This window comes from Pelecanus crispus, chromosome 5, assembly GCF_030463565.1.
Source record: "Pelecanus crispus isolate bPelCri1 chromosome 5, bPelCri1.pri, whole genome shotgun sequence".
Classification (NCBI taxonomy): domain Eukaryota; kingdom Metazoa; phylum Chordata; class Aves; order Pelecaniformes; family Pelecanidae; genus Pelecanus; species Pelecanus crispus.
In genome coordinates this window covers 32956173-32973852 of record NC_134647.1, presented here as the reverse complement: position 1 = coordinate 32973852, position 17680 = coordinate 32956173, and the positions used below count along the sequence as shown (strand labels likewise).

Here is a 17680-nt window from a genome sequence, read left to right as displayed (position 1 = left end):
GCGCCTGTTAATGTACCATAAAATACCAACTATTTATTCATACTACTTTTTACTATATTGCATGGAGCCGATTTATGTAGTTTGAGTTATGATTATTTAGATACTTGCATGCATATATATCTCTTCCATGCAGAGATATTGGATATATTTTACTTTTGGATTACACAAATATAGTGTGATTGTACACGCAACTGAACTTATGGCTTCAGGCACAAACATATGAATATCTGCGCAACTCCTAATAATTCATAAATACTCAATCTTATAAATTCATGGACTTCTACCTTTCTTCAGTGTTCAGGCAGATACTTAAAATGGACAGTCCACCTACAACATGTTGGAGTATTTCATTTTCTATCATTGTTCAAACATGATAGAATAACTCTAAATTTTAAACAGTTATTGACACAAGACACCTCCATTCAGTATAATCTGAGACAACCTGTTAATTCATAACATGTCATGCCAAAATCACCTCTATTGAAAAAGCTGCATGCTAACTGGTTCACCTGCCCATTCTGTCAATTACAACAGTTTATCTTTGTTAATATCAGTACTCAAGGGGGTGGGGGGGGGGGGCGGGAAGTGCTGCAGGACAGACAACACAAACCAGAAAAAGCAAAAGTATTGCCACAGCACTTCTACTAATCTTAAGTACTGCTATGGTCATGAGAGGCTCCAAGCTACAAATGGAGGAAACACTACAATGATCTAAATGGCTGCTAAAAGAACTTACCTGGATTATTTTTATGACTGCATCCTCTTTTGGCAGCAGAACACAGAAGTTGGCAATTTTTAAGAATTGACAATGATTTTTTTTTTTTTTTTTTGTTCTTTTTAGTTAAAACTTCTTCCTGCCTTAAACTGCATATTGCATTTTAATCCTGGTAGCAACAGAATTCTGCTGACTCTGCAGAATATCTGTTGAGTCCAGATGAGAGGAGAATTTCTGCAGCTGCCTGACTTGTATTCGCTGTTTTCATTTTTATTAAAACAACAGCTAAAATGTTCTCATTTCACTAAATCTATATAAAGGGACAGCTACTGCTAAAGACACTCACAGTCTAAAAGCAAACAAGCAAAGGTGAGGTGAAGATGACAATTAGATGTACATGCAGACATACAAGAACTAATTCTAGTAATGAGTGCAAGTACTTCAATACTTCTTCTCCCCAAAAAAGCATTTTAGGTTTCCCTCTGTTGGATGCCAAATTTTTATCTGGTTATGAAAAACTCTTCAATGTTCACCAGAAGAACATTTTAGCTTAAGAACTCAGTAGCTAAATTAATTTCTTATTGTGGTTACAGACACTTGATCAGCCACAGAATACCATCCACATAGTGAGCTGTGTCTTTGAACACATCCAGTTTTATTCAGCAGCGTCCCACCTATGAGTCTCACTGAAACACATACCAGTCAAGCAGGGCTGAATCAGAAGCACGAACTGCTGCAAAGAGGCAGCATGAAATCCCTAAGTCAGTCATAACCTGGGTATTAAAGATGGGATAGTTATTCACACAGAGAAGAGCAGACAGCTACAGGGGAATGGGAAGACTGTAAAACTGTTGTTGGACAACAGCTGCAAAGATTAATTTCAACAGCTGCCAAAAACACCCCTCGCTGAATTGTAACATATCTCCAGAGGGTTATTTTCCAGCTCTAAAAAATCTCTTTTGAAAACCAGGAGTCCGATTTCTCACCTCTCCTCCCCCAAAGGAAACTTTGTTCTTCCACTGACTTCAATAGATAGGAATTATAATTTAAGAGCAAAAAAGATGACCAATACAAACTGCGCCAGTAGACTGTTTATGTGCACAAAATATGCAGCTTGAGAGGGACTAGCTGCCAAATTCAATCTGAGGTAAATATAGTAATGTTGATGTGCTTGTGGTTCCCCTGACAATCACTAAGTTTACTTCATTGCAGAGCTACAGAAATGCAGTGATTCACACTAAAACTAAACTGAGAACAAAAAAAAAAAAAAAAAAGAGTTCTTGTTATTTTCAGGGTTTGATTTTTGAAGAACCCACAGCATCCAACTTCCCAAGATTTTATGTTTTCAACTTTTTTTTTAATTTAAGCCCTTCACTAATTCAAGCCTTGCAATGAATGCATATTATTTTAAATCAGAATATGAGGAAAAAAGCATTACATAAGACATACAGTAAATACAAAAAAATACTCAAAACCCCAGTATTCTACCCTCCTTGTATAATTCATCTAGTAGATGTAAAATGACTTATGAAAGCCACTTTAATACACTATTAAGTAAACTACTGCACATCAGCCTGAGTATTGCAAAAAATCTTTAAGGTCTCTGAAACCTTTTCAACAAACTTTTTTACAAGTCTTTTCTCCACTGCAGCCCCATGTTTTGCTTGCTTACGCTGAACTGCCGTAAGTAATTCTCAAGGAATACCAACAACTCGGAACTTAGTACAAGCAAGACATGAACAGAACTAACCAAAGAAAAAGTAGCACTTTAGTGAAATATAAACTCAAAGTTTGCCATCAAACAACATTTATTACAATAATTAATGAATTCTGAAATGATTAGCTACGTCAGACTCTTTTGGTCTGTTCCCCTACAGCACTACCATTTTCTTCACATTATTTTCAAGTAGTTGCACAACTGTAGCTACATACTATTTTTTGCAACACTTCTAATTCCTGGCTTTCAGACAAATTCAGTTCAAGTGGAAATGAATCTCTTAATTACACATTTTATCAACAGCAGAGTTTGAGAGCTCAAAATACTTCGTCAATAAAGAGCTGCTCCTGTTGTCAGCAGTGGCACAGCACTGTCTCACAGCTCTGCCAAAGCGCAGGATTTTGGGCTCAGCAGGGTGTGCAGCGATGGGCCTGGGCCAGAAGCAGCGCTGCTGGCATTGGGCTTGTGTCTGTTCATCAGGAGCATGAAGGCTAGGAACTCTGAAAGAGCTGCTAGGATCTCTTCAGAACTGAGATTGAACTGAAACTGGCAGAATGAAGATGAAAATTTGAAAATCCTGTGGCCTGAAGCAGTATCATTGTAATAATCTGAGTGTTAAATGAGTTGGTAGGTTGCTGCAGAAGAGCGCAGAAGCAGGAGGGCCAGGGAAGACCTCTGTCCCAGCTATGTGAAAAGGTCCTGGAGGATATGCCTACAACTGAGGGGAAGGACAAAACCAGATTTGATTATTCCCTGTGTATGTCCACATCTGACCAGAACAGCCTGCAGAAACATCGTGAAACTTCAGGATCAACAGTTGAATTTTAATACAATTTGGTGCTTCGGAAAGAATTTTTAAACCCAGCAAAGAACTGGAGAAAGCATGAAGCACGGAAAGTCTGACTTAGGTTTAACGGTACAGTACGCACAATGAGAACTCAAGGTACTCTTTTGTCCTATTAAAAAATATTCAGAGTGCAGCACAGTATTGACAGTGAGCAGCAGAATATGAACATCAGGGAAACGTATCTAATCCCCCCCCCCCCTTTATGTTTTCCCTTAAAAAAACAAAAGAAAGAAAAGAAACTAGTGCAAAAGGCTTATTTCATTATAACCCTACACTACTTTCCTGCTTTGGAAATCCTCAATTTGATAAAAATAAGCAGAAATTGCAATTATTCAGAGCTATACCTGCCCAGAAAACAAGTTGTTCCCTTTTCAGGTACCAGATACTTATTACAGTGACTATCTGAACATGTTTACATGCTGCCCTTCACACCAAGAAGCAAAACATGATCTACTTTTTGCAAATGACGTAGTTCTACGTAAACAAGTAAAAGCTTCATGATATTCTCGGACAGTACTCACCTTTAGAAGTTTCCCAGTGTACAAAAGAATCAATTAAGGACAATCCTTGTTTGTAGTAAAACGTGGTTAATTCTAGCCAGTCTGCTTCCAGTGTACTAATAACTGGCCCCTTTCTTGTTACTTTCATAGACAAAATGCCTTCATGATAGGTCCAGCAGGTAGAATCATCATCAAAAACATTGAAGACTGTATATAGCTTGTCTAACAAAAGAAAAAAGAAGAAAAATGAACCCCTGGAAGACAGTGCCCCAAAATAAAAATATTATTAATCTCTTATTTCAACATGGTTTTCTAATTCTAAGCAACAGTTTTAAGAATTGTTTCCTGCTGTGACTATACTCAGCTTGAGCCCTAGACACACTTAGGACAAGGTGTGAGGGGGGTACATTCTGGAATATGAGAAAAATTTGAACATACTACAGTTGAGTTGTCACTGAACCTTTTAGGTACATGGGTTTTGCATAGAGAAAATATAATACAGCTAAGAAAAACCTGGTGGAAACAGGCTTCTTTTCTGCTACTCATGGAGCTTCTGACTATAAGTATTTGAAATTACTATAACTGAAGATTAAAGACAGTTTTCTAAATTTTTAAATATTATGAATGCCTTGTACAGTATTGATTTTTACCCATTATTTTCTGAAGATTACTGAAGTTCCAGTATAATTAGTTGCCTACTGGGGTTTCCCACACAACTGATGAGTGTGTGAGTTAAGCACACAAAACCTGCATATCCTCAAATGCTTTTTATATCTGGGCACTGATACAGTGCTGTTACAAAAAAAAAAGTCATAAAAAAGCATTCATCAAAAATTAAAATTCAGAAATCCATACCATTTTAGGAAATCACTGATGACAAGTTATGAAGTCCTAGACATACAAATGTATTCTACAAATACACTCACATGTATGTCACTGCTGTGGAGAAATAACACAAAGCAGTTGCTAAAAAAAATCCTTGCAGATTGTCTAATAGTTCAACATTTGAGCAGCCTAAATCAACACAAGTAAACCTCTAGAAAGCAGAAGTATTCACATGGCCAAAACAAAGTAACTTGGTTTAGATAACCCCACCTAGGATGCTAGTCTCCCTAGGCTCCAGAAATAGAGGGAGAGTTCCAAAGTAGGATTTGGACTGTAAGCAGTCTGAATCAATCTCTGGGAAAACCCCTCTGTTTTGAGAAGTGTTACCACACCCAGTGCAAGTGACACCAGGTGCCTGGAATAAGGTAAATTCAGGACAAATTTTTGAACTCTGTCAGTAAGAGATGACTCTCCTTCCTATACAGTTTTATTTTATCACCTCCACAGGTGGTTGTATTAGCATAAATGTGTTTATCCTGACATGTGTTACATGTGTTTAATCCCGATTTCCTTTCCCATATACTAAAGTGAGATCACTTTTGTATTTGCTCTTCAGTTTTCCGATACAACTATTCAATTGCTCAGGCGTATCAAATTTGTCTCTGCAAATGGTGTGTTTACAAATAGTCAAAAGTCACATTATGACCCCAAAATCTAGAACTCAAAACACCATTTTGCATCTTTTGAGCAAACCTAAACAGAAATGGCATACTGAAGTGGCAGTACATACCTACGTGCATGCAAGACTTTCTTTGAAATTTCGCATCAGCATTTTTTAAAATGACGGTTACATAAAACATTTGCAAAGAGAGGTGGTGAAGTTTTCATGAGTTTTGTCTTAGGAATTCCAATAACTTTACTGAGTATTTGACTAGTCATAGAGAAGCCTGGCATATTTGTGCCCAAAGCTTTTGGAAGAATTTCCTGAGAATCCTGCATGCAGGGGAGGCACTGGTTGCTAATCTACCTGGTCATACCAGTCTGCACAAACAAAGCTCCTTAACAGAACCAAGAGTTTTCCACTTTTTGCTGACAGGATTTCTATTCTGCTATACATAGCAAACCCACTATTTCAAGCTGTAAGGAAAGAGTTAAGCTTTAACAGATCATGCTATAAAGGCTCAGCATGTTGTTGTACTAGATCTGCTTTAATTCAAGTGTTAAAAATAGGAGGGACATTGATTATCTCAGTGCTTAGAGTCATTATCCTGACAGTCTACAAACTGGAGAGGGTGCTTAACTCTTAACAGGGAAGTGAAAAGGTCCTTTTGAGAGGAATTAAAACATGTCTGGCCCATCAGGGAAGAACCTATTATGTCAAAATGCAACCTGACATGAAGGTTCATACTGCCTGCTTTCTACACAATACTATCTTGCATTAGTTCTCATGCTTTAGACTACTTTTCATCTTTTCTTCCTAGCAAATGGGGAGGCCTTAGTGCTTCAGTATCAGAAGTCACCATTTCAGGCACTCTGTCACACAGAGCACACTAAGTATCTCAGATTCTTCCACAACTAAGTTCTCTACCAGAGCACCAACATTTTTCAATGATGCTTTTCCTTCCTCTACAACTTTTTAATGCTTACTTTTCTCTAGTGAAAATTCATTTTGTAACAATTATCCTCTTTGATTTCACGGTCAATGCAATAATTTCAGTGATCTCTTTCAGGATGCTTCTTGAAGGCATGTTAACCAGAAACAATCCATTATGAACGGATTTGTTTGCTGTACATTGTGTGAGTTGGCTAGAAGCATGTAAAATTACAGCTCTAGCTGGATGGGGATCTCTTTGTTGTCAGTTTTGAAACAGGAAGGAGAACTGGAATCATAACATACTCTTGGAAATCCCTTACATGTTTATGGTTTAATATTAAGCGAAAACTATATGCATTTACAAAAATGTTTTAAAACAATTGCATCCTAAAATAAAAAGATTTTTACTGCCACATATTTGTTATAAACATATCAAGCAAAAAAGCTATCTGTTTGCACCACATTTAAAATCAGAATTCCACTATGGGTGATTTTTTTTGGGTCTGTTTGGGGTTTTTTCCTTTTTCTTTAAATTACAAACTATAACATTGACAGTACCTTTATAATATTCTACAAGAGAACTGAAATATGATTTTAGTGTATTACCACAGTTCACACATACATAGAGCAGAAGGTAAATATTACCTCTATTTCCTCAACTGGCAACTTTTTTAGAAATACGTATACATTTAAGAAAGATGCATTTTACAAAACCAGTATTTGATACAACAGAACATGCTGCTGTTACTTTTTTTTCAACACCTTTTTAAAACAACAGCTCAATAAAATACCTTATTTCTGTAATAAACATGCAGCATTTATTACCGTCTCCTTTTTGTGGTTTAACAAGGCTGACTTCTTTTCCAAACTGGAAATCTGCATCCTGTAACAGACCGCTTTCTCCTTGCATTTCCTCCTCTATCCCACTCTCAGATGAGTGACCACTCATCAATGTCCCTTCATTCCAGTTTTTATAGTTTTCATCAGAATTTTTTCTTCTCTGTTCCCTATTTCTTCTGCCCAGTGTTGATTCCAGCTCTGCACTTCCATCTGTGCTTGTTCCATTACAGGCTTTAGTTTGAGGAAAATGTTGCGTTACAAATCCCACAAACTTCTTTCCTCTTTTAGCAGCTTCATTAACCTGTATTTACAACAGAAATTTATCTGCAAAGTGATTTTAGAATTGCATGTGACATTTTTTTAAAAAAAAAAAAAAACCCCAACCTTTTTATATATGTATGTTCTGTTTAACTAAATTGCTGATTTTCAAGGACATAAAGACACAACACTGTAAAGGAGGGTGGCTTGTCTTTGTACGCTGCCCATGTTTCAAAGTAAATGGAAGTCTTCCAGTATGTCCTTGGACTCAGGCTGTATAAGGTGGCCAACACTGGTACTGACTTCGGCGTATACAAATCCTTCACTTAGAACAAATCCAAAGTATTTTACTTGCTGTGTCGTAATAATAAGTAGTATATGGTGCAATAAATAGCATTGGTTTCTCTAAACACGTGATACCAGCCATACTAAAATTACTGACCACTAATACTACAGAAATATCTATTTGTCATATGTCAGGACTCATTATCCCCTGGTTCCCTTAGAGGCTAACTCAGCTTCACTATTACTGAGAATAGTGAAGGAGCAGAGAAAGGAGGGAGCTAGAAGCACATTAAAACCCTTTTTACTCTGCTTTCAGCCAGTGGTGGGTCTTTTTCTCCGCACTGAAGTCTCAAAATACAACTGTAGAATATGTGCCACCTGTGGGACGTGTCTGTTCTCGGAGGGAGGTGGGGGGGGTTTTGCTGGGATAAGGAGTGCTGCCATTTAGGAAGGTGATCCCACTGCCATCTTGTGCTACAAGCTCCCCTGTGCAATAAAGTCTTTCCAGAAAAATACAGAAATCCCAGCCCAGAAAGAAGAAATGGCCTGGGAAGTACTGGATTAGTGAGGGCAGAGAGAAAAGGATCTCTGCCCAGTTAACTCACATAAACAGATCAAGAGAGTGAATAACACTCAAATAGCTGACCGTACTACAATCCCTTTTTAGTACCGTGGTAGACTGAAGTGTTACTATCTACCACCATTATGTATGTACAGCAACGATATGATATGCCAATCACTGTGATTGCATAATCACAGAGCTGCTTCTTCTAAGACAACCAAAGTATTTTAAATGTGACAAGCAACATGCAGAAAAAGAGGCAATATAGCAAACTTTTTCCTGATATGCCACAAAGTCTTGTGGGTTCAGATCTTTTAAATTAAAAAAAAAAAAAAAAAAAAAAGAAAGCTAATTTTCTACTGGATTACTGGCTTGGTCTTTTTAAAACACTGGGAGCATTTTAAAATTAAATTATTTTCACTTACTACTTCTGTTCCAGATTTGCTTGCAAGACTGAAGCACTGCTAATGTCAAGTGTATTTTTCCTTTAAATGTTTGTCTGGTGTGCTATACAACCAACCTGGCAATGCACACACAGAATAAATGTGTAATGGAATCCCATTTTAAATTTGAAACACCTGAAAATTTCAAAACAAGCCATTCAGAAATTTTAAACAACTCTGATAATTTCAAAGATCATTAAAGATCTCCAATATGCTTTTTCCTCTACTTCTTTCCTTGGCAACTAATGTAAAAGATATCACTCTAACTCTTGTAATAACAATAGTTTCCTGTTTCAGCAAGTCTTCAATTTTGCAGAGGAAGTGAAACACAAAAAGAACTAGAACTAGAGCTTGCATTCCAGTGGAAATTTAGTTTTCTTTAACTATACAATATTTTCAAAAGCTGTGCCAAATGATTTATTTAATACAATTACTGTGTATTTTGTATTTCTGTTAAAGAATGAAAAAAATCTTTCTTAGAAACTGAATATATTCATGTTCATTAGGAATATTTACTTAACCCAGAACAAATAAAACTTCAGGTTGGTTTTTTTTTTAAATGTTGATTCCAGATAAAGCTATCATACAAGCATTTTATAAAGACTGACTGAGAGTTTGGGCCTGATTCTACTTTCAGTGGTGTAAGTGGCCAGTGTCCCAAAGCTTTACAGGGCTCAGTACTAAGTCCTAAATTACAAAAAGCAACTAGTGAAGACAAGTAACTTCTTTCTCATCAAAAGACTTTGTAGCTTCTATAAAATAAGCCAAGGTTAAAACTTGAAACTAAAAAAAAAAAAACATCAGCCACTAAATATAACTTACATGTATGGTAGAAATAAAAATCTCAAGAGAAGTTTGAAAAAACCCTCCATTACCTTTTCTAATAGTTCTTTCACTACCTCATTTGTCAGTGTTTCATACATTAAAGGACATTCCTCAATCACCAGCCTGGGGTGCCTTTGTCCTCTGGGTGCTGCATGCTTCTGGCTAGAACACAGAAAGAAAGCAGTCTTTGTCAGCAGTTTGCTGCTAACTTGGGCAAGTGCTTGCATATAGAATTCTTGTCTTTTGGAATAGTTATGAATGAAATCCTGGCAATGCTTCTTCATACCTTTATTTAGAACTCGGTGGGTTTTGGTATTTTGTATCTTACACAAAGTGGCAGGTACTGTGTATTACAATGCCAAGGTAAGAGTATTAGTACCTAATAGGAATTCCACCTGAAGACTGTTAACAGACCTCTTTTGGAAACTGAGCTTTATTGACAAACAGCTCTGCTTTTGTAATAAACCCAAAGGTCTCCAATAACGCAAAAGTCCCAAATTTAAGCTATAAATTTAGCAAGCACAAAACATATGCAGTTTTGTAGAAAACACTATGAATAGAAATGGTACTTTTACACTGTTAACATGCTGCTATTCAGTTTTTGTAACTAAAGCAGAGTTGCAGCTATTGCATGAAATACAGCGTAGACAAGTACTAAAAATACAATGCAGTTAACAATTACTTTGGTAATGTTTAAATGACTCAGATTTGAGAATCCAATAAGCTTTAACTTCCAATTAAAGAACAGTATTCATCATGTTTTATCTGAAGCCAGTTAGGTTATTACTCAGACAACAATATTTGGTGTATATCAATATAATGGCATTTTATTTGATGTTTCCTTCACACAATCTTTTGCTTTAGAATGAAACATCAATGAGACATGCTCAAATATAAAAGGTAACTTTCCACATAGTAGTTGGAGAAGGTCTATTTGCCTGCAGGAAAACCAACATAGGTACGTGGCACCTGCATAGGAAACTGAGAACCTACACCAGTTTCACATAGAGGCTGCAGGGTCTCGTCCTTCACCTATTCAAGGGCCTAAAGGTTCAAACCACAACTTTGTAAGGATCCCACGTCTACAGGGATAAGGTGAATTGTACAAGCTGCGTGCTGGCAGTGTCAGCTCTTAGAAGCCTCAGCTCCAGAATGCAAGTATTCAGCTTTTCTTACTCAAGCATTTGCCCACATGGACAACATTCACCTTGTTTGCAGATGAATTTATAAAGGTAAGTTGTATAAGCAGCAAATATCATGGACAATGCTTCCTTAAGCAAGTCGTTTGGGAAGGTCCCTCAAAGGAACCATGTTTTACAACAGTACTGCTGGAGTGGCAGGGGATATCTTCCAACTCATGCCCTTCTGGTCTTCCAAAAGAAAATGAAAGAACCTTTGTGCATCGCACTAGGACTCAGGAGAGGAGGGGAAGCATGACAGCTCTTAATGCAATAAGAAATCCACTTTTCTAGTTTTCAAAATAAGAACAAAAGGTTTTCTTCTTTGCATTCAAAGGCACTAATGGTAAAATCTCTTTGTACATTTTCTTTATGATCACATGGCAATTACAATGCAGTGAAAACAAGAGTGGTAAGACTATAGAGCTGGAACATAAACACAAACTCTTGACTCTCCCTCAGTGTCAAACCAAGCTTTTGTATGCCCCCCAACCACAGAATGATTTTTTCCTTCTTATTAAGAAGGAAAAAATAAACTATTTATCTCTGACAAATAAATTCACACTTCATAGGTCATTTTCCCTGAATAATGCTCTTATGGGAAAAGTGAAAACAAAAGTTTTGAACATGAAGAACAAAATACAGACATGAAAGAATTTAAAGCAGCTTATTACTCTCCTAGTGTTTCATTTAATCTTGTATTTGCTGCAGGTCCTAACACAGATGATACTTTATTAAAAAGATGTATTAAAAATAAAAGAGTAAACTAACAATTTATCTTCCCACAAATTATGATTTGGATTTTTGTTCGGACATTTACTAAGACAACATAAACATTAACCTATTGCATGCTTAGTGATAATTAAAACAACATTACTAACTTGCTCACCTTTCTAGACAAGGAACAGTTATTTGATTCTCTGAGGTGCTCATTTCAAGTTGATAATAAATTATGCATGTTGAGCAATCCACTTACAAATGGCTTAAGTAATGGACCAATATATTAAAATTATTTCACTGTTACCTTAATTTTAATCGTGAAAGTACCACTCGATACATGTGACTTGCAGGGAAATTCCTTCTCTGTCCAATTGGCAGTATAATAGGGTGAACAGCTCGTACAACATATCCTTTGCTGTAATATTCGTCCACCTTAGATGCTATATCCAACACAGAACTGATCTTGATAACTTCTGGATTTGAGGAAGCTAAAAGCAGAAGAGAAGCACATTATACTGTGTATGTCCATATACTTTTTGGGTGAGTTCCTTTTATATAAACCACACAAAATCTAACAAAAAGCTACAGTTCTATTTATACAAGAAAAAGCAGATTCACAGCTGATTCAACAGTATTCAACCAGTTGAAGCACATATTTTTACATGTTAATATGATCTATTTTTAATCTATTTTACAACACTTTGTTGGATCTAGCTTTGCCAAGCTAATTTAAGAGATGCATGAACATCTAAATACACAATAGGTCTGGACTTAACAAAGCAACTATTTTGTCTAGCCAAGGCCTTAAACTTATTGAAGAAGTATCCTTCAACCCTAGTTGTGAGGTAAATTCCCATACAATGAATTTAAGCCTAGAACAATTGGTTTGTTTTTCTTAAATACTTTTTTTTGATCCCTCAGAAGTGATCTGTGGACTGCAGGTTGAAATTTTAACATAGTCCCAATTCCTTTTTCCAGTAGACCTAAGTACATGTCATAGAATGATAGAATGCTTTGGGTTGGAAGGGACCTTGAGATGTCACCTAAGTAAGCTATGTGGTGTCACTAATTTCTAAGGATGATCCCTCTTGAGTGGGTGCAAGCATTTCCAATCAATAGACAACAGCTAGGTGCTACACAACTATTGGGAGAAATCTTGGAGAACCTTTATTGAATGGTCTGATCCACAGCTTTTGCACAGAGAAAAGGAAGATTCCACACTGGTAATAGATTCTATATTCTGCCACAGTAAGTCTGATAGTCAGTATTTCCCATTCCCCTCAACTCCAACTGGAACTGTAGACACTCTCAGACCCTCCACAAAGCAGGAAATCAATACACATATACAAACAGTAACTGATGAGTAGTTTTGCCAGCATGTATTTGCCATCATCAAAATTTTCATCCTCTGCAGATATGAACTCTTATGACAAGACAGCTTGGCTTGGAATTAGATGGTCTTTATCAGTGACCCTTACTGCAAGTGACGTATTTTTTTGTGTTCCGATGGGTTCCTTTCTTTGCAAGACTTTGAGTGCATTAAGACCAGCATTCAACTGCATTAAAGGATGCCTCAGTTGGAATTAAGTGACCTCACAACACTTTGAGATACAAACATTTTAACATGCTGCTTTAAACGTTCCCTTTCAAACCATACAATAAACTGAAAACAATTAAATACACTAATTCTCCTCTGATTCTGTAATTTAAAAAAAAACACAGAAAACAGATACATGCAGTGACATAAATCTCACCTGCCACTTTGTAAATGTATTAGAGTTAATTTCATGTTCTTACATCCTCTTATCTACCTGCCCTATATTGTAGGTGGGCAGTAGCAAGGAATTTACGGACTTTATCACAGCAAGTCACAAAGTCTACCTATCCTACTGGTTTAAAGTATCATAAACCAGATATATGAATCTTCAGTTTGCCTAAATCTTTTATTCTAATAAACTGAATTAGAATTCTGTTGGTTCATGAGTGGTGTGTTCTGTAAAACATCAATCTCTATACTGCTTTCCCACTATAAAATGGGGATAATACTGATATATACACATTATGGAGGACTTTTTTTTTTAAAAAGAAAAACCAAAAACAAAAACACAAACCACCAAACCAGAAACTCTTGTTTTACAACACTCAAATGCTTTTAAATACCAACTTTCACTAAAGGGAAAAAGGAATGGAAGCCTACTCTGCTTGTCACTAAGAGCCTTAACAGCTCAGAAAAGCTGTCAAGAGAAACAAAAGTAACATGTACCATGGGAAATGCACACTACCAAAAAGTATCACTAACATATACATTGACAGTTTATTGCTGAAAACTAGCAAACAACCTATTAGTGTAAACTCTGCCATTCTCAGTCACAGGGACAGGGCTGTCATTTTCTTGCGCTACCTTGCCTTTTTTTTTTTTAAGCAGGCAGTACATTACAGCCCTCCTGTTCATAGGTGGATGATATTTTGCCCTTAGTAACACCTCCATCCCATGATCCCACTCATAGTAAATCCAGGAGACGTTAAATACGTATTGAAGAACTAACTGCTCTACAGCCCACAAGCCAAAAAAGCAGGAATGTATGTGACATGATCATCACTTCACTAGTTTTGCAAATGTCTTAAGTGTTTTTCATTAAATTTCCATCCTGATGTGCTGTCAACAGGTAGCCAAAATACTTTTACAAATAACAGAACTACAGCTAACGTGCTAGTTTTATAGTAAACTTCAGATGCACGATATTGAAGATGATGACAAAACAGCTACTTCATACATATTCATACTGTTATTCAGAGTGACAAGAACTTCACAGCATGTCATCTTAGTGGGCTGATGCGAAATACCCTTGCATCAATATTCCTTGTTTTCCCTAAAAGGGAAGTTGCAGAAAAGGCATAAGCATTCTGCCTGACTAGGAGTATTTAAACTATCCCTACTTCATGGTTAAACTGACCTCAAAAAATAACAGCTGTTTTTGTAACTGAGATACACCTCATGATTGAGATGGCAGAATTTACAATCCTTGACAGGCATTTAAAATTACACTTCAGAGTCCACTGCTCCCTTTCCTTTGTACTATTCAATCCCACTGAAATAAAAGACTGGCTGTAATTTTGTTTGGGATTCTCCTGATGCAGAACCTCCACAGAACTCAAAGCTGATGTTTACAGTAGGGATGGGAGTATTTTGGGGACCAGGAGGGGAGCAGCCAAGGTGCAATACACTGCTGATAACTAGTTAAGATGTACAGGGATTCCAGCCAGTGAATTTAGACTAGCGTGGTTGACCTAATCTGCATCATGGTTTGGGAGAAGATCAGGGACTCCTGAAAGTCTCCCCAGCAGGCGGAAGACTTTGAAGCAGAGAATAAGGCATATTAAACTGAAATAATGCATTTATGCTTGCTATACTTTTGTCTTAATGTGGGACATAGCTTACTGTAGCATCTTACAAAGGATACTAAGTGCAGATTTTCTTTTTACTTGGTGCCAGATCCAGTGGTAACAAGTCACTCAGGCAAACAGAAATCTCAGATGTTGGGTAAGATCTTGCTCTGGAAATCAGCAGATACAGCGTGCCATGAAGACATAACACACAACCTGACAGCAGAGTGAAAATTAACTTTGGTCTAAAGTGATAGAAGGCTCTCACTTAGGTTTCATTTAGCCAAAGGATATTCAAGTAGCAACAAGTATGTGAGCTGACTGGTGTGGGGGAGGCTCAACGTAGTCACCACAGTACTTTACCCAATTCCACATTTCATAAGCAAACAGAATTCAGAAATGCCTCCAAGACAGTATATACACCATTTTTTTCTGTATTCATGATGTTAGCTCTAAAGAGTAGAGACCTCAAACAAAAAATATTTTAAGGTCAAATACACACACAGCTAGAACAATTCAACAGAAAGATACCTGTGTTTACAAATCTACTTGCTGACAGTCAGATAACAAAAGTTAAGCAACTATCGAAAACTGATCTCACTGTTATTTAGCATTCGTAATTCCACAGTAAGTCGCTGAGGCCAAGGACTTTTGAATATCAGACTAAACAGGAGGAAATTAATCTTTACTGCTGTAGTGATCGGTTATTAAAATAATACAGAGATGCACATTCATTTGCACTTGTTTGATGTGCTTTTTCTTAAAAGTCACAACAAATCCTTTACACAACACTTTCAGAAACTTGTTACTTTAAAACATAGCAAAACTGTTCAGAACACAGACTATTTAAGAACACTAAATGCCCTTCAGTCTCAAAAAAACCCCCAACCCTAAGTTTTAGTATCCTTTCTATTATCAGTAGATTAGTAGGTAATTCATGCATTAGGCAGCCTAGCTTTATTTCCAGTAAGTTGCCACTACTAAAGTTTTGTTTCTTCAAAAAGAACAAGCCAGTGAGAAACTCTCTGTACGTATAAATAAGCAGAACAAATACAGCTGGATGTCAAGTACTATAACTTAACAGAATGTGACTTCTATTACTATCTTGCAGTTTTTCAATGAACAGACTGATACATTTTAAATAAAATGATCACTACAGTCCTTTATTTTAGAATTTAACCAGAAGCTTAAGTTTTGTTTATGAAAGAGTTCCTTAAAATGTATCAAGACACGCACTTACACTTTCTCCTTTTATCAAACCCTTCTATCAACTACATTTACTTCAAATCCTTGTTATTAAGAATTTCCAGTAGATTGTGCTGTTTTAAAATGCAAGTTACTACAAAGTGACTGCAAAACTGAGCTGTCTGTTCTCAGAGGGCAGCCATCTGGGCTTGTTTATGTTTTCAACTTTGTGGAACAGGGAGTTGCTCTGTTAGAGACGGGACACCCTCGGGAAGGAAGTATCCCACAGAGCACTGTCTGCCTCTAGCTACGCATACAAATTTTATTTCATTTCAGTCACAATTTCAAAAAGACTATTCAACGACTACAAGTAAATCATTTGGAAAAAACAGTAAGATGAAACCAAGACTCTTACTGAGATAGCTACTAAGAGACTGGGGTGGGCATAAGAGGGGAAGCTACTCCTGGTATACAACTAAGAAACAGACTTACTTCTGCATAAAGTAACAAGGACAATGACAGCCTGTTTGCAAGAGTTGAGCACATTTTAGAAAATTGTTATTCAATTAATGCTCAGGCACAGTGTATCTTCCGAACCGTCACACTGAATTCAGACAACAATTATTCAAAGTGAGTACGGATGGCAGCGTCTGACTCACAGGAAACTAGGAAAATCTCTAACAGTTTTCAGCCAGCTTCCTTAACAAGGACAGTTGTGTAATTTGGAGGGTTTGGTTGTTAAAAATACTTCAGTCGTTTCCATTGTAATTTTATCTAAGTGAGGACCTTCGTCATGATTTGTGTTTCAAAATAAAAGTCTTACATTTCAGCTAGCTTTGATAAAAGCATCCGAGATTTACTCCAAGTCAAACAAGACAGAACTAAGTTAAATCCCATTACTTGCTTTCTCAGAATAGTAAAGATATAACATAAAAAGATACCTTCTAAAGTAAAATCCAGCAATACATATTCATAAGCGGAATCTGTCTTTGTTTCAACTTGTGGTCTCTTCAACGTAGAAAAGATTTTTCCAGGGCTGCTATCATCTGGGTCTTCCAGCTTTCTCAGTCCGCACCCCATGGCAAGATCTGCAAATGATTAAATCGCAGGAAGAGGTGGGGGGAGCAGCAAGATCTGTTGCTCTCACTGCGGGGCGGGGGGGAAGTAACCGAATAATTCCCTTCAATTTTGTTTTCTATTAGCTGTAAATCCAAATACGGAACAAGTCCGGTTCCCAAATCAAAAAGCAAAGGTACTTTCCATTCATTTTTTTATATAGAAACAGTAAGCCCGTGATGATTTCAAGCTACGAACTTGGTAAGGGCAGGCTTGATTTTGCAGCAATGTTAGAGCTGCTACAAACTAGGAGAGATTTTCCATGCCACGTCAATTTACAGCCAGCCCCCTATCAGTGCTCTCTTGCAGAGGACACCAATAGTGCTTTGTTTGTCGTTCTAGACTGACTGGGTAAGGGGGGGCAGTAGGGGGGAGAAGAACTGAAAAAGAAAGTTAGAGAGAAACTTGTCTGTAATTACTTACGTCCAGAAGTTCTACTCAACTGCAGTAGCAAGTCAGAGGGAAAAAAGCAAGTCAGTCAGAATGAAAGAATGAGAAAAGAGCCTCAACATGGTTGGAGACGAAAATCATTTCCAGAAAGGAAGTCAGCTTCAAGAGGAAATTGCTTCTGGCATCTCAAAGAGTAGAAAAGTAAATGAAAAGCAGTTTAGTCCTTGTTTTAGATTTCAAAGTTTGGTTCCTATTTCCTTTCCACAGTAACTTTTTTCCAGAGAAAAAAAAAAAAA

At 36.9% G+C, this 17680-nt stretch overlaps 1 protein-coding gene across 2 annotated transcripts in view; it reads right to left on the bottom strand.

The window, feature by feature from the left end:
- RFTN2 (raftlin family member 2) overlaps positions 1-16958 on the bottom strand; it is a 31591-nt gene extending 14633 nt beyond the window's left edge. Inside the window, exons 1-5 of one of the 2 annotated variants that reach the window (XM_075711449.1) lie at positions 16820-16958; positions 11614-11797; positions 9462-9573; positions 7015-7339; positions 3801-4001 (exon numbers count right to left, since the gene is read on the bottom strand). In XM_075711449.1, coding sequence (XP_075567564.1) covers positions 3801-4001; positions 7015-7339; positions 9462-9573; positions 11614-11797; positions 16820-16958 — 961 coding nt within the window. The remainder of the gene's footprint in view (positions 1-3800; positions 4002-7014; positions 7340-9461; positions 9574-11613; positions 11798-16819) is intronic. The other variant, XM_075711450.1, reaches the window with a different exon arrangement.
- Positions 16959-17680: the final 722 nt, after the last annotated feature.